The 18,911-nt window shown below is 36.0% G+C and overlaps 1 protein-coding gene across 3 annotated transcripts in view; it reads right to left on the bottom strand.

Moving 5' to 3' along the window:
* GPBP1 (GC-rich promoter binding protein 1) overlaps positions 1-18,911 on the bottom strand; it is a 71,621-nt gene that overhangs the window by 1,325 nt on the left and 51,385 nt on the right. For all 3 annotated transcript variants that reach the window (XM_025923542.2, XM_025923543.2, XM_086700623.1), the window contains 5 exons: positions 15,901-16,085; positions 15,193-15,333; positions 12,743-12,910; positions 12,106-12,293; positions 5,254-5,356 (listed from right to left, as the gene is read on the bottom strand). In XM_025923542.2, the coding sequence (XP_025779327.1) occupies positions 5,254-5,356; positions 12,106-12,293; positions 12,743-12,910; positions 15,193-15,333; positions 15,901-16,085 (785 nt within the window). The remainder of the gene's footprint in view (positions 1-5,253; positions 5,357-12,105; positions 12,294-12,742; positions 12,911-15,192; positions 15,334-15,900; positions 16,086-18,911) is intronic.

Raw genomic sequence — 18,911 nt, forward strand, 5'->3', positions numbered from 1 at the left:
CAAAATCCCTAAATACAACCTTCTATAAGACCAAATCCAGCTACATAATATTATTGGAAACTGTCTTTAAGTTTGACACTCTAGAGGGCTTCTTTTTTTTAATTGTATTAGGTTAGGTTCCAAATGACAAGGGCTGCTTACATCATAGCTACTTTTGTTACAGACCCGACAAACAAGAGATAACAAGTCTAGAAGTCTTAGCCCTCAATTTTCCTTTTACCCTATTTAATTCTCTATTTTCCATAGCAGATTTTCTTTCCCACCTAAATTCTACAGTTTGAACTTATCTTAAAATTACCTTCCCCTTCACTTTGAACAAATAACCTCCTACCATCTTTACTGAGAAAAGCCAAGGCCTATGTATGTATCCTCTGGTATTCTCAGCCACTGTGATGATTACAAATTTACAAATACACTCTGTCCCTTTTTTAAAGGTATACCTTTCCCATCCCCCAAAGTTCTATCCTTGCTTTTCACATAGTTATCATCAACGCTGCCTAATCTTACCACACCTTGCAATCAGCTGCAGAATATTGATGATAAAAAAAACAAACATACATGTATTTTCTCTAAATGTCTGCACTGGCCCCAAGAACATCTTAGTGTGTTCTTTTTAAAAATCTCCTTTATTTCTGTTGATAATCAAACAATAGTCGGCTCATAGGTTGAAATTTCAAATCCTGCTGATTCTATTTCAGATCTTAGTCTCATCAAGACCATTTCTAACTATGATTCCTCTACTTTAGGCCCTCATTTATCCCTCCTCTAATTACTACAATATATTCCCAACTGATCATCCTGATTCTAGTTTTCCAGGGTACACTTCACACTACACCTGTACTTCCTCATGTACAAAGGACTGTTTCACATCCCTAAAAAACCTTCAGAACTTTCTAATCATAGAACACAATCTATACTTCTGGCACTGCATACAAGCACCTTTATAACAGGACCCCAATGTATTTTCCAACCTTGTATCTTGATTAAACTCCCAGAATACGATATCAGCCAGATTTGGGCTCAACTTCCAACTCTACTACTAATAAACTGTTACCACCGAGAGAAAATTACACAACCTCTGTGCACCTTAGTTTCATCATCTATACAGGACTACTATCAGTGCCTACTTCATACAAATGCTATAAAAATACACTTAGCACAACAGCTAGAAGGCATTAAAAGTTCATATAATTTTGGGGCGCCTGGGTGGCTCAGGCAGTTAAGTATCCAACTTCAGCTCAGGTCATGATCTCACAGTTCGTGGTTGAAGCCCCGCATCAGGCTCTGTACTGACAGCTCAGAGCCTGGAGCCTGCTTCACATTCTGTGTCTCCCTCTCTCTCTGCCCCTTCCCTGTTCATGCTCTGTCTCTGTCTCAAAAATTAAAAAAAAAAAAAAAAATTTTTTTTTAATTTTAAAAAGAGTTCATACAATTTTACTTAAATTAGAAGGCCATGTAACTTATTCAAATAAGAGCACTTTTGAGAATGAAAGTGAGCACTTGCTATTACTAACTACAGCAGAATAACAAACTAGGATTCCCTAGAATAAACCAGGACTTAACACTTACCCTATTACTGTTACCATAATCTTTCATTAATAACTTTTCTGCCCCATGCTCCAACAACTGTGAATCCCAACATACATTCTACTCTTTTTGCCTTTGTTCACGCCTTGCAAAAGGAATGTCATTCCCTCATCTTACCTGTCAAAGGCCAATTCAAATCCAACTCCTCAGATACACTCTCCCAAAATACAACTGGAATTAATGCCTAGATTAATCCTAGGAATAGAAGTTCTATGTGGGCAAAAATCTTGTGGTTTTCCATTCTAGGTCAGGGCCTGGCATGCAGTAAGCACTCAAGAAACATCTGATGGATTTACATGACACGTATGCACGCATGCTGGCTCTCCCTCTCTCTCTTGCCCTCACCTTAAATATTTTGAAAACTATCACATTCTGCTTTATGTGGGAACACTTCTTACCCTCATTTAATTGTCACTCTATGAAGAAGCTCATCTATGTAAAGTCCGTAACATCTCGGGCATAGTGATTATTTGGTGTTTGAGAAATTTAAAAACAGGAGCTTGAAATCAGATGCTCCTATGTTATCAAATATAAATCCTTTTAATAGCAGTATCAAGCCCTAATGATTTTTCAGGCATCTACATGTCAAATGAGAGGTAATCGTTAATATCGTATTAACAGACGTATCCACGTCCTTATCATCAGTTCCGAAAAATTTATACTTACATGCCACTGCTCTCCAACATACAGTATGCACAAAATTCTTATGTCATATTTTATTACCACATTTTTAGTAAGATTTTCTCTACCTGCCCCAGTTATGACAATGTTTAAAGCCAACTATCTCAGTCAGACAGTATTTGTATTCTTTGAAACTACTACCTTGTACTTATCACGAGGTTACAGCACCTGGTAGATTTCTCTTGATGGCCTTTTCCTAGTTCAGAACAAATTGTTCAGAGAGATTCACAAACTGGTAAATCCATACAATGGACTAGTAACTCACCAAACATGGGTGAGTTTCAAAAGCATGAAAAGTGGCCAAATCTAAGACTATATAATTAATGCTTGGTTCAATTACTAAAAACATTCTAGAAGCAAGCTATGGTGACATAAAACAAATCAACGTCCGCCAGGGACTGGAACTGGAAGTAAAAGAACTGAATGCAAAAAGAGATGATGGTTTACACAACTATATACACCTGTAAAAACTCAGCCAACCATACACTTAAAGTCAAACTTCTATATGTAAAATATATAGTACAATAAACTTGACCAAAAACCCTTCACAACTATCACCCATCATTAACTTCACAACGATGTTGTGAACAACACATGGCTCAGTAAGAACTTCTGAATAAAAAATTTAAATTCTGAAGAAATATAAAAATGGAAAATAAGTAAAATTATCTGTTCACAGATGACATGACCTTTTATGTAGAACACCCTCAAGATTCCACACAAAAACTGTGAACAAAAATAGCAAAGCTGTATACTGATCCATACACAAAAGTCAGTTGTGTTTCTGTAACAATAAATAATCTGAAAAGGAAATTAACAATTCTATTTACCATAGTATTAAAAAGATAGTACTTAGGAATAAGTGTAAAGAATAAACTTAACCCAAGAAAGCAAAAAATTTCCACAAGACAAATATAGATCATTGCTGAAAAATTTTTAAAAAGACCAATAAATGTAAGGGCATCCTATACTCCTGGGTTAGAAGACTATTACTAAGATGTGAATATTACATCCAAAGCCATCTACAGGTTCAATGCAATCCCTAGCAAAATCCCAAAGGTATTTTATGCAGAAACAGTAAAACTCATCCAAAACTCATATGGAATCTCAAGGGATTCCAAATCACCAAAACAATCTTTAAAAACAACAAAGTTGGAGGTTTCATGCTTTCTGATTTCTAAACTTATTACAGACTTGCAATCATCAAAACAATGTGGTACTGGCATAAAAACAAAGACCAATGGGGCACCTGGGTGGCTCAGTTGGTTTAGCGTCTGACTTCGGCTCAGATCATGATCTCACAGTTTGTGGGTTCAAGCCCCGCATCAGGCTCTGTGCTGACAGCTCGGAGCCTGGAGCCTACTTCAGATTCTGTGTCTCCCTCTCCTCTGGCCCTTCCCCTCTTGAGCTCTGTCTCTCTCTGTCTCTCTGTCTCTCTCTCAAAAATAAACATTAAAAAAAAAATTTTTTTTTTTTTTTTAAAACAAAGACCAATGGAACAGAAAGCCCAGAAATAAATCCCTTCATATACAGTCGATCCTTGAACAATGCAGGAGGGGTTAGGAGCAACAACTCCCCTCCTAACACAGCTGAGAATCCATGTATGACTTTTGACTCCCCATACTTAATTACTAATAGCCTATTGTTGACTGGAAGCCTTACAGATAACAAAAAGTCCATTAACATATTTTGTACGGTATATATTAGACATAGTACTCTTATAATAAAGCTAAAGAAAACATTAAGACAATCATAACAGAAAATACATGTATATTACTGTGAAGAATGTGCATATAAAATGGGACACAGGCAGTTGAAACCTGTGTTGTTCAAGAGACAATGCATACTCAAATGATTTTTGACAAAGTTTTGAGATATCCACATGCAAAAGAATGAAGGTAGTCCTTGCAACACAAACAAAAAACTAACTAAATGGATCCAAGATCTAAATGTAAGAACCAAAACTACAAAACAATAAGAAGAAAACACTCATGACATTAAGTTTGGCAATAATTTCTGGAATATGACAATAACAGTACAGGAAACTAATGGAAAACAAGAGATAAACTGGACTACATCAAATTTAAAGCTTCTTTGCATCAAAGAATACAATCCAAAGAGTAAAAAAGGCAAACTACAGAGTATGAGAAAATTATTTGTAAATCATAGAAGATTGAAAATCCACAACACATACAGAAATGCCACAACTCAGCAACAACCTGATTTAAAAATGGGCAAAGTACTTGAATAAACATTTCTCCCAAGAGGATACACAAATGACCAGTAAGTACATGAAGAGTCAACATCAACTAACCAATACAGAAGTGCATATCAAAACCACAGAGATACCCACTTAACAACCATTAGGATAGCTACTAACCATAAACAAACAAATTCTTGAGCACCAATGGTGGGAATGTAAAATGGTATAGCTACAGTGGAAAAATAGTATGGTAGTTCCTCAAGTTAAACACAGATGACCATATGATCTAGCAATTCCAATTCTATCAAACATTTCCTAATACTCTTTCAAAAAGGAAACTATGGAGACAAAAAAAAAACCAGGATGTGTTAGAGCATTAAATATTCTTATGTAAGGAAAAGGTAAAAGGTGAAGCCATCTGGGAAGCTACTGATGTTTTCTATTTTTTATCCCTATACTATTTTTTTAAAAAAGTCTGGAACATGACAAATCATAGACATATTATTTACACTTATTCCCAAGCACTGCAGACCTGTTTAAAATAAAAGCAATTCCGGGGTGCCTGGGGAGTCTCTGTCTCTTGGTTTTGGCTCAGGTCATGATCTCGCAGTCTGTGACTGAGTCTCACAAAGAGCTCCACACTGTCAGTGCAGTCTGACCTATGCTGTGATGGCTAATAAATTCCTAAGTAGGAAATTACTTAAAAAATGCTTAATGTAATATGTTGTTCTCATTAAGAAAAGGCAATTTAAAATGAACCTGTATGATTCAGGTCCTCTTACCTGTTCACTAATAACCTGGAATTCTCTCATTTCATCCTCAGTTAAGGGAGCACACGTTTCATCATTTTCACTGTCTTCTTGCCAGCCCATCTCCTTTAATAATCTGAAAAGAGGACAGGAAATAAGTAAATGAGAGCTTCTCCCAAGTAAGATAATTCCACTTATATTATGTGCAAGAAAACACCATCCAGATCCATTACACACAGTCCTCAAAATACATAAAGAGCCTTTTTACTCTGTTTTTGAATCTTTCTGAAAATGAACCAGTAAGGTTAAACCCCAATGAGCTTCAGAATAAATTGCACAATTGCTTCACCTTGTTGTCAGAGGTTCTCTAGGCTGGAAATTTGCAAAAGGGTCTCTAGACACTGAAAAAATTTTGCTAAATTCTTACACTAAAAGTAAAAGCAATACTCCTCATTTTCCTTAACACCACAACAATCCATCACATTCTTAGCTACTCATTAAGTTTTTTACTTTGAAGACAAAAGACTGAGTTATGTAACCCCCTACTTTGCATTTTATACTGTATTTTTCTGTTGATACCACCTGTAATCAACCTTAACACATAATTCAATTTGAAACTGGCATTATGCTCTACAATAACAGAAAGACAACTTTTTTAAACACTCTTAACTAGGATCCAAATAAGTAAAATCATAAGGTTATTCTCTTTTCCTTCCATGTTTTAAAGAAAATACCTCCATCTTAGGCAAAGATAATCCCAAAGGGGAGAGAGGGGGAACCAACCACTTTCTCCACTCAGGTAAACACCACCACCATAGTCATAGGCTGATGCATCTGACTCAACAATTTCAAAGTTTCAGCCTCATATATATATATATATATATATATATATATATATATATAGCATGTATTGGTCTGTTAATAATTTGTTTTCTAATAATTATGTCTCTTAAATATTTGTTACTCTATGACTACCCATCTTTCAACTTGAGCCTGCCACAAGAGTCCTGTACCTTTTCAAATAATCTCAGAATATCAATGTTCAGAGAATCTGAATACAATTTAACACTACACTCATATTCTACATGTAAAAAGATCAAGATCACTGAAGTAAAATAATTTGCCTACCTGACAGCAAAGAAGGAAACAGAATTCTGGTTTCCAGCTTCCCAAGTTAGTATATATTGTACCAAACCCTCTAGACCAAAATGTCATAATCATCGTTAATTACTATCCTTTTAATCACTTAACACTTCTTTTCCAACACAGTCTTCACTCTTTAACCTAGATGGCTTCCCTGTGGAATGGTATTTTCATTCCCAATGCCATCCAGTCCAGAGTCTACATATTTAGATTGGTAAAGCAATCTAACTACTTTTGCTAGATACTCACTTGTTTCACTATTAAAAACTGCATGTTAACCAAACAATAATGCAAACAAAACAAGTCATTTCAAACTGTGTAAAAGACAAGTATTCCTAAATGTCCATTCTCACATCTTTCCGCTTCCAGAGGGTGTAACTGTTAACTGTTCCTGAAATAGCTTTCAAAACAAATAATTTTCCCCACAGTTAGGAATATACTGTGACGGTAATTTGTACCTTTACTTCTCATTAGCGTTTCTCCTTGTGCTCTTTCAAACTACTACCAAATCACCCTTACACCACTTTCACAATAACTACATACTAAGTGTTTCTAATGGCTTTCCACTTCCTCAAGAACAAACTCCTTAACTTTAACACCATGACCACAAATTCAAATTCCTTACATTAGAAAAAGCATAGGTTTAGAAGCAGAAGACTTGGGCCACAAACAGGTAAAGAACAAAGGTAAATTCCTTCACTTCCCTGAGCTATTTCTTCATCTGAAGCAATGACAGTGCTTGACTAATCTGGAAGGCCCTGCCTCTTCAACATCATCTCTAATTCCATTAAGGACTATACTCTCCTGTCAAGATACTCCACTCCTTGCTCCTAAAACAAATGAGGTTATGTATTCAACCCTAAACATCCCTTCATACCCTCTTCTTCCAAAATGACTATCCAGTTATCCACATTAATAAGATAATGTTTCACCTTTAAAGATTTAATTTAGCTCTGAATTACAACTTTCTGACTGGTACTCAAGCTATGAGATTTACCCCAAACTCCCCCTGAATTTCTCTGGCACTCATTTGTGCTAATTCATGTGATGCTTTTAACAACAATTACCCCCTCTAACATTCAAGCTATCTTCACTATCTGGGTGATATATTGAAACTTGACAACTGGGGCACCTGGGTGGCTCAGCTGGTTGAGCATCCAACTCTTGGTTTTGTCTCAGGTCATGATCTCACAGTTTCTGAGTTCAAGCGCCACATGTGGCCCTGTTCTAACAGCACAGACCCTGCTTGGGATTCTCTCTCTCCCTCTCCCCTTCCCCCATTCACACTGTCTCTCTCTCTCTCTCTCATAATAAATCAACTTAAAAAAGTAATTAAGAAACTTGACACCAAATTAAAAATACCGTATTTTTCCTATTTAACTTTTTCTATAACTTTTCATTTTATATTTTAGTTTACACATGTGAGCAACACAATCTTCATCCTTGTGATCTGTATCGCTGACACCTGGTTTGTTAAATTCAATTAATGTAAGTACTTAATATGCACACAACTTAAGAACCAAAGTTTACAGGAAATCTAAAGCCATGGAAAAGAAATACCACCTCCTTTTCAAAGAAATAAAACCCCACATCTAGAAGAAGCCATTAACTTTGTTACCTAAAAAATGTATTAATATATTATCTGTGGAACACATACACAACATATACTATATTAAGCAGAAACAAAACTCAAGCTAAAAAATTCTGGCTTCCACTCAGGTCATGATCTCAAGGTTCAGGAGATCAATCCCTGGATTGGGCTCACTGCACCAAGCCCACCTGGGATCCTCTGACCCTCCCCCACTCACCCTCTCAAAAATGAATAAACATTTTAAAAAGTTAAAATGTTTCCAAAGTAGTAGTAGGTTTACTTCTTTTTACTGACTTGGAATTCTTTTTAGAACACACAACATTTCCACAAAATAATATTAGATCTTAAAAAAAAGACATATATATAATGAAATGTTCATTTAAGTAGTCATCATTGATAATCTCCTTATGCAGCATGGGTTCCCACCCATCCCCACTACAGCTTATTCCAATTTAGAATGTTCTCTTCTTGCTCTATTTAGCTTGGTTCCTAAACCCTATTCTCTCCATTTTCTCCTGTTAATCACCACCAGAGGACCAAACTGTATTGAGGTGTGGAACTTCAAATCTCTCTTCCCGGAGTCTTCATGAATCAAAGAAACCACCAAAATACTTCCTACACTAAATAGGTCTGCAAATGAAGAAATAATAATGAAGTGTTAAAATTAAAACACTCATTATAGGTATCGGGGTTATCAAGAATATTTTCAAACAAGTATGGCTCAACTTTCTTTTGCTACAAAATACTGAAGGCATATATAAAAACCAAAAGGCATTATTTCAACTTTTTTTTACCACAGTCTTAAGAGATTTTATAGGTAAATAATTTACCTTTATTTTATCGCCTATACTGTATCTCCCCTAAAAGAAAATTCATCTTTTACTATCATTAGAACGTCTGGTTTGTACACTTTCCTTTCTATGGACAAGACTTCTTTTCTATCAACTGAGTAGAAATATTTAAAGGACTACTGGTAAAAATGGAAAGTGGAAAAAACATCTTTGGGTACTAACAAAGCAGAGTCTAATTAGGTGTGCCCATGTGACCAATCAACTTCATTCCTAGTAATGTTTTATACACACTTATACAAATGTTTACGGATATAAATACAAGGATGATCGCACCAGCACTACTTATAAAAGAGAAACAGAGAGAGGGATCCCTGATAGAGAAATTGTGTCACAAATTATACCTATACTACAGAACAGTAGCTTCAAAGGGGGTATATAAGATGATATACTAGAATAATGGGAAAAAATACTGGAATGTCTACTTATGCCTATCTTCTAAAAAAGGAATTAATGCTTACTATTATTTTCTGCATCACAGGACATTGCAGACATTACTCAGCCTAATCTCAGTCACAATCTATATAGTATGAGGTAAACGGGAATTCTACAACTGGGGTAGGAATAAAAAGTGTAGTTACTGATCCATTCATACTAAATGTACAGTAATAAAATATAGTTTGCCCAAACAAGGAAATTTATAGATATTACCCATTTAAGTCAGCTCGAAATTTATCTAGCTAAATTAACTCTCATCAAAAGGGCATTTGCATTTATCATCAGTCAATTAAATTATTTTAAGGAAAAATGAAGTCCAAGTTAGTATGGGATTATAAAAATCAAAACAAATGCCTGTATTCTAATATACAATAGTTACAGCTGCCATCTAAAAAGAGCAGAACATACTTTGGTAAAAGGGAACCAAAATCATCAGGACAATAAATAATAATGAACTGGGCCAAAAAGACCAAAGACTTAAAGGAGTCTTTAATATAAATTTTTAAGTTATTCCACAATAGGTATAGCCCACTTCCCCTTGTCTTAGAATTAAATGAAATTCTCTGAGAAATGGCATTAAACCAAACACAAAGTCAAGTTGATCACTAAGGCAGTTAACAAGTATCACTTGACACTTAGCCTGGTCCCAGAAGGTGTTAAGAATTTTTAGTCAACAACAATTCAAGGGCACCTGGGTGGCTCAGCTGGTTAGATGTCCGGCTCCTGACTTCTGCTCAAGTCATGATACCACAAATCTATCAGTTGGAGCCATTCAAACTATCTTGATGATATAATGAAACCTGACAACTGGGGCACCTGGGTGGCTCAGTCAGCTGAGCGTCAGACTCTTGGTTTTGTTTGGGTCAGGTCATGATCTGCAGGTTCCTGAGTTCGAGCCCCTCGTGGGACTTTCTGCTGACAGCACAGAGTCTGCTTGGGAATTTCTCACTCTCTCTCTCTGCCCCTTCCGGCCCAACTGTCTCTCCCCCTCAAAATAAAATAAACAAAATTTTTTAAATTTCATCTTACACAAAGCAGTTGCAGACTAATACATGATGATACAACTGCATATATTAGCATTTTCTTGCTTTAGAAGTTGTACTGGCAAACTGCATAAATATGTATGGAATCAAGCTTATAAAAATGAAAACTGTAGACTGAACAGTAATCTAAAATAATCCTAGTATCTATGGCAGAAGAGCTTAAGTTTTGGTGCCATAATTTCTCCCTTCATGGAGGAGTTAAATCAGTTGAAGTATATTTCTGTAACACAACTAAAGTCTTCTTTTAAAATTAAAACAAACAAAACAATCAAAAGCAATTAAGCAGAAGTCCACAAATCTTTCATTTACTAATGCTAAACCATGTGGTTTATTTCAAGACCACATGAAGGGTAAGGCATTTCTACAAAAAATACCTGTTCTTAACTATAGAGTTATGGGAAGGCCGGGAGAGTAAGGGGGGAGGCAGGACAAACATTCACTCACTCACTCTCACACACACACACACACACACAAATTGGTAAAAGGGCTTCATCAAAAGTTTTTTTATTTCAAACAGTACCACTGAGACAGTGAAAAGACAACTCACAATGGGAAAAGATACCCGCAAATTATGCCTATGATTCAGGACTTATTTCAACAGAAGTTTCTTCAAAAAAGACATACAAATGGCTAATAAGTACTTGAAAAGATGTTCATCACTGTCAGTTTTACGGGAAATGCGGATTAAAGATACCTCTTATTATCCACATGTTAAAGATACCACAAAAAGGGGCGCCTGGGTGGCGCAGTCGGTTAAGCGTCCGACTTCAGCCAGGTCACGATCTCGCGGTCCGTGAGTTCGAGCCCCGCGTCAGGCTCTGGGCTGATGGCTCGGAGCCTGGAGCCTGTTTCCGATTCTGTGTCTCCCTCTCTCTCTGCCCCTCCCCCGTTCATGCTCTGTCTCTGTCTGTCCCATAAATAAATAAAAAAACGTTGAAAAAAAAAAATTAAAGATACCACAAAAAGATAGCACTTCATTTCATTTCCATTACAATGGCTAAATTAGGGATACCTAGATGGCTCGGTTGGTTAAGTATCTGACTCTAGGGGCCAGCTCAGGTCATGATCTCACGGCTACCCACTTGTGCTCTCTCAAATAAAACTTAAAAAAAAAATTAGAAAAAAAAAGAATGGCTAAATTACAGGCAGATGGTAACAAATGGTGGTGAGAATATGGAGAAACTGGAACCTTCATATAATGCTGATGAGAATGTAAAACAGTACAGTCATTTTGGAAAATAGTTTGGCAGTCTCAAAATGTTAAACATATCAATTCCACTCCCAATATCTACCACCAAAAGGACTAAAAACATGTCAGTACAAACACTTGTACATGAATGTTCAGAGCAGCATCATCAGTAAGTACAAACAACTCAATTCTCATTAAAATTAATGAACAAAATGTGATAGAACCATATAGTGCACTGTGAATAAAGATAGTGACACATGCTACAATATGAATCTTGAAAGCATATGCTAACTTAAAGAAACCAGACATAAAACACCAAAGTATGATTCTACTTCTATAAAATATCCAGCAAAGGCAAATCTATAGATACAGAAAGGAGACTGGTGGTTACCTCGGACACAGAAAAAAGAGAGGAATAAATGCAAATGAGCACAGATTTCTCTTAGTGGAGATAAGATTGTGTTGACAGTTGCACAGCTTTGAATATACCAAAAATCATACAATTGTACACTTAAAATGGGGGAAATTTGTGGTAAATAACTCAATGAAACTGTTAAATAGATCACAACCTTTCCATACTAATATCAAAATCCTGTAAAGAACACAAAGAAAAGAATAAAAATGAATACTAACCGGTGTTCTGCCTCAAGCGAACTTGAAAGAACATCAGTTTGTGGGAAGGTTGAAGACCGAATGATCTGCTGGGAGATTACTGAGGCATTGCCATTCTCTTGTGGAATTTCATTTTCATCGAAGTTTCGGTTTATATCCCTTTCTTGGTGAGTAGTATTGCTGTTATGCAAATTAAATGAGTCGTCATCCTGGTTTAGGGGGAGTTAAAAAAAAAAAGAATGAGATAGAGAATACAATTGCTAAAAATTTTAATAGACTCTTGTTACATTTCCAGACAATACATAAATGTTATAATCATTAAATTTAGGAGACATTCTCAGACCATGTAAACTTAAGCTGTGAAGGATACCCCAAAGCTTTCCAACTATTTCTTCATGACTATTCAACAAAGGCAAATCAAAAGGATGAAGATAGGCAATGTGGAAAACAGAAGAAAACATTTTTGCACAGGAACACCAGAATGAGCAAAAAGTGCTTCAGAAAGGAAGTCATTCTTTATGCAAATAAACAAACTAGCGTTGCTTTCAGGAAGATGATTATTTTGATAAAGTTTATTCAAAGGTCTTAAATGATTATTTGTCTAAATAGTTCAATGACATATTAATGTCAAACCAAGAGTTACTACAAGTTCAATTACCTTCTCTGAGCCAGCATGACTTTCATCTTCGTGTTCCTCTTCTACTCTATCCCTTTTCAATGCTTTCAAAAATTCACTCTTCTTATCAGTGCGCATACGTGTCAGTTTGGTTAGACGAGGTTGCTGATTAAGTTTGTCAACAGGTGAAGAGGAATTTGAGCGATTACACTAGAAAAAATTCAGAAATATTAATAAACATGTAGACAAAGCGTATCAATGTAAAGTTCACAACTACCACAACTTCCTATTTCATCTTTCTTCACAATACAAAACAGATTTTAGGTCTATTTTCTTCTATACCTGTATGTTTTATCTACCCCAGTGAATGAGCAGATTTTCTTTCTTCTTTTATAAATTTTTTTTTTAACATTTATTCATTTTTGAAAGACAGGGAGACAGAGCGTGAGCAGGGGAGCGGCAAAGAGAGAGGGAGACACAGAATCCGAAGCAGGCTCCAGGCCCTGAGTTGTTGGCAGAGCCCGATGTGAGGCCTGAACTCACGAACCGCGAGATCATGACCTGAGCTGAAGTGGGACACTCAACCGACTCGGCCCCCCAGGTGCCCCAAAAGACTTTTCTTTAAAAAAAAAAACAAAACAAAAACAAAACGATTTTGTTATAGCATAAAACAATTAAGGTCTGGCAATACTAAAAACTACTGTTTTAAATTAAGAGGGTTTTTTTTAATTACTTTTTTTTGAGAGACACAGAGAAGGCATGTGTGCAAGCAGGCTGTGGGGAGAGGGAGAGAAAGAATCTAAAGCAGGCTCCACACCCAACACAGAGCCCGCCCATGACATCATGATATGAGCCCCAAAATCAAGAGCCAGATGCTTAACTGAATGAGCTGCCCAGGTGCCCCTTAAATTAAGAGTTTAAATACAATTTTATAAAATATTCTAAAGCTATTTAAATATGCCTAAAATACATATAAGAGTGATTTTTTTTTTAATTTTTTTTTTTTTTCAACGTTTATTTATTTTTGGGACAGAGAGAGACAGAGCATGAACGGGGGAGGGGCAGAGAGAGAGGGAGACACAGAATCGGAAACAGGCTCCAGGCAAGAGTGATTTTTAAAACTGTGTTCCTCAGTTTTAGGGTCCTAAAAATAGTTTCAATAAAACCTATTTTATAATTATTTACACACAGATACACAGAGGGTTTATCAGGTAGGATTTCACCAAGGAAAATATTTGTGGTTGGGCAGGAGGGAGGTAGGGAGAGACCTGTACTACAGTCCTTTTGTTTTGGGGGTTCTGACAGTGGAATACATTAGAAAATAGAATGTTACAACTCCGTGTCACAAAAATTTGTAGCCATGGAAAACTACCGCAATGCTTAACTATTGGCAACACTATCTACAAACTATAAGGAATCTAAGCCACAATTACCAGCTATGAATGCTGGTCCCTTCATTCCAGTTCTAAATTTCTATGATTATGAGGGGCTATGATGTTCCAACAAAGTACGGAGAGCAATTTCAAATGTAGCAACATAGTCACAAGTGTCTTTTGACCCTCAACTAATCAGAGAACTCAATGGTCTAGAAGTTTCAGAAACCTGGCCAAATGACAAAAAAATACTTAAGCTACCAGGCATATTAAGTCCATAAAGTAACAATATGCACCTTCCCCTCCCTCTTCTCCTCTCTTGCCCCTTAAGTGTTAACACTAATAAAACATGTTAATAAAATAATGAAATGTCCATCATACCCAATGGAAGATTATATAATACAAATCCTCATTTTCAGTCAAAGTTCAATCCTACAGCATAGCCTAACTCTTAACACAAGTGTCAAAACTGCAACTGTCATAATCCTTTCCTTAAAAATTATTTGTGGCAATGGGAAGCCTAGGTGGCTCAATGGGTTGGGTGTCCAACTCTTGATTTCCACTCAGGTCATGACCTCATGGTTCATGGGTTCGAGCCTCGCATCAGGCTCTGTGCTAACAACTCAGAGCCTGGAGCCTGCTTTGGGTTCTGTGTCTCCCCCTCTCTCTGACCCTTCCCTGCTTGTGCTCTCTCAAAAATACATTAAGAGGGGTGCCTGGGTGGCTGTCAGTTAAGCATCCCACTTCAGCTCAGGTCATCATCTCAGTTTGTGAGTTCAAGCCCCACATCAGGCTCTGTTCTGACAGCTCAGAGCCTGGAGCCAGCTTCACATTCTGTCTCCCCGTCTCTCGGCCCCTCCCATGCTCATGCTCTGTCTCTGAATAATAAATAAACATTAAAAAAATTTTTTAATAAACTTTTAAATATATATTTAAATTATCCATACTTAAAGTGCAAAACTGATCAGCAAAGAGCAAAGTACTTGAATCACGTTTTAGGGAAGAACTAATATATCTCATTTTAACGTATTCATTTAATGAATCTATGCCTTTTGTTCACTATTACATTGTATGATTAAGATATGTTGCATTCCTCAGGAATAATTTTAAATAACATACCTCTTTCACTGAAGTTGTTGATGGGCTAAAATTCTTGGCAGTTGATTTAAAAGCATTGAAGTTGCCAACACCATATGTAGACTCATGAGGGAAAGAAGTCCCAACTTTATTTTCTTTAGTTTGGCTTTTCCATTGAGTAGGCTAGAGGAAAACATCAAACATTAATGTCTATCAAAAACAGATTATTCAGAGGAGAAAAACAAAGTGAACACAATACAGATGACTGTGTGTGACTCATAAAAATAATTATTGTATTACATCTTAATCATTCCTACATATTTCTCTTCTTTTTCTACAACTAAAATCAAAGCCTGGTATTTAGACAAAAAACATCTGACTACATTACTATTTTTACAAGGTCTTACAAACCTAAAGTCAGGTTTGTTTTGCCTAATATCAAGAAAACACAAGTACGAGTTCCAAAAACCTAAAACTGAACAGCAAGGAAACTATGTACTATTTAGCAAAACAAAATTTTATAGATTTACTACCAATAATATAAGAAAACACATACATGAGCAAACACACACATCATTTAAAAGATAATTAAAAGTAATGATACACAATGGGTGAACTCTTTCCACTTTAAAGTCAGTATCCCACCAACAACCCCTCCCACTTTGGTATAAAATTTTTTAACATTCTATTCTCAAAGTAACCCAATTGGTATCAACTTAAAACTTGCATTTTAAACAATTTAGAACTTACTTTTGTAGGTGGAGCAGCAGGTTTAGGGACTAAGCCTTTATAAACACTTGGACCAGTCCCATTCTTAACTGGTTGTGACTGAAGATTTCCTACCACTGGGAATCCAGATAGCTGTAAGTCTTTTGTATTACCTTTCTTAATGACCAGCATCCTTGGAGCTCTAGATTTAGGATTCGGAGGATATTCTGCATAAATAAAGCACGAGCAAGAGTTACATACAGTTTAAATTTTAGCATAAAATTAAACCACACACACACACACACACACACACACACACACACAAACAGCATAATCCAATCCTTGAGTATATTTAAAAATAATTGCTGCTTCCTGGACAAAATAATTAAGTTAAATAAGTATAAGCTATATTCCTGCTTCATAAATAAAGCTAAAACATAAACAGAATATAGCAAGGATTGCACAATGTCAAGTAATACAAATGAATTCAGCTGAACACTGGCCTAAAACGTTAATTAAATTTTTTAATTGCAAATTTTATTCTAGTCTCCTAAGGCTCAGAATATAAAGTACATTATATTTTCCTCTTCTCCAGTTTCAAAAAATAGTTTTTCTAACTCCTCATTCTTATCTCACTTACAAAGTTACTATCAATAAACAAAGAACTATAGTCCCTCAATTTCTAAATTGCTACTCAAGTTGTGACTAATAAAAAACAGAATTCTATTTTCACAATACCAAGTCATTCAAATATTTACTGGCCATCTAACTATAATGAAGGCATTATGTAAGTTATAGGGTAACAAATTCAATTCTTCTGAAGATAGTACTAGGAATAATTGCTAACAGAGCTGTTTTCTCAAGAGAAATTCAATTGCTAAAATATGAAAACCTGCCCACAGAGTTTAATTTTAATCCTAGAATTTAGTTAGTGTAGGTATTACACGTGAGCATGTTCACAATTATTGTGGTGATGTATGTCTTTCTTCCTTTACAAAAATTCTCTAAGTGTCAGTTTCATAGTTGAAGAGTTTAGAATAAAAGAATTAAGGGGAGAAAGCTTAGGAAATCTAAATCAAGATTAGCACTTTAAATAAGTTCCTGTGACATGCTGAGTTGCCTAAATGTTTGTGATGATGCCCCACCTCAAACAAACCAAACCAAAATTCCTACTGGATCATCTCAAAATCTAAACAAGGACTTATAGGGGCATGAAGAGACTCTCAAACTTCATCTGAGGCTTCAAAATCTTCAAAATATAGAGCTGGTATGCTACTTCATTTTACTGCTGATGTATAAAAGAACAAGAACCTAGAGCAAACTGAGCAAATCCTCTTAAAAGTTAAACACATGGCTAATCTACTAAGGCAAATATTCCAACTTCTTGGATGCCTTACAAGGCCCAAGGAATAAAGGCTAAGAAAGAAATCTTTGGTCACACAAAAACAGAAATTAAATCAGCAATATACAGCTTTTCTAAAGAACTTACACAATTAAGTCAACAAAACAAAAATTAAGTATAAAGATGTTTCAGGGTGCCCGGGTGTCTCCGTTGATGAAGTGTCTGACTCTTGATTTTGGCTCACGTTATGATCTCACAGTTCATGGGATCGAGCCCCCAATAGAGGCACTGTGCTAACAGCATGGAGCCTGCTTAGGATTCTCTCTCCCTGTCTTTCTGCCCCTCCCCTGCTCAGACGCATGCGTGCTCTCTCTGTCAAAATAAGTGAAGAAGAAAAAAGGAGAAGAGGAAGAAGAAGAGGAAGAAGAAGAAGAAGAAGAAGAAGAAGGGAAAGAAAGATCTCACAGATGAAAAAAGAACCCTAGAAATAGCACTAAACCATTTAAGCTTTGCAATTATTCTGGTAAACAGATGATGATGGTGAGAATAAAACTGGGGAAAAAAAAGATTGCTAAAAGGAATCTCAAGAATCAGTAATGACTGATACTGAGAAATGCAAAAGGCAGTAAGAGTTTGCAAGGTCTCAGACAGTCAAGTGCTGAAACAGAGGACATTTCTATCAGTACACCACAATTAAAGAAGTTCAAACATGGCTGATAAGCACACTTCCAGTTCAAAATGGCCCATTAAGCACACAAGTTTACCTTCTTTACCTTAAAGTAGGTCCTATGTTAAAATTACTATAATGGAGGAAAACAAATACAACAGGAAAAGAGTCACCATCATCAGCAAGGGGTGATGTCAACCCACATTTATGAAGAAGTAAAGAAAAAAACTTTTATTGAGTGTGCACAAAGGAACCTAACAGCTGAGGATGGGACTGATCCACCCCTGAATCTTGGATTACAGACCTGTACTTGAAAAAGCTACACATGGCAGAGGGCAGAAGCGAAACTTTTCAAAGATCAATCGCTATGAAAAGAAAGTTACTAAAGGAAATCCTAAACAATGTACTATAGGCAGGCAAAAATGATCCCACATGGAAAGCTGAAGGTTCAAGAAAAAAAATAAAGAAAACTTTTGTGTATAAGCAATCATTAATCAAAATTAGAAGGCAGAAGAGAAACAGCAGACAAGCAAACAGGTATGTTATCTTTAAACCTCAACATACTTCCTGACTACTAAGTTCACTTTCCTAAAACTGGATTCCTGGACATCTAGAGCAAAAAATAATGTGGCTTTTTCCTCAAAGAAGCCTTCAGGGCAAAGACAGAATATTCTATAAAGAAGGAAGGTGAAGGGACATGTGGCTGGCTCAGTCGGTAGAGGATGCAACTCTATCTCAAGGTCTTGAGGTAAAGCCCCACGTTAGGTGTGAAACCTATTTAAAAAAAAAAAGAAATGTGAAGCCTAAGAAATAAATCATAGAAGACTAAGTAGCAAAGTAAGTATAGTACAGAGGTTAAGAACATGGGCATTTATACCAGATTTATAGAATCTTGCTCCAACTCTATTAATTCTCTCATCTATAAAATGAAAAATAGCTCCTGTCAGAGAATTACTGTAAAATATTTTAAAATACTAGAAAAAAAATCTAGAAAAGTCAGACTATCTCCATTATAGTATGCTTCCAATTATATTTCAATATTGT

This window comes from Puma concolor, chromosome A1, assembly GCF_028749965.1.
Source record: "Puma concolor isolate L17-30 chromosome A1, mPumCon1.1.hap2, whole genome shotgun sequence".
Taxonomy (NCBI): Eukaryota; Metazoa; Chordata; class Mammalia; order Carnivora; family Felidae; genus Puma; species Puma concolor.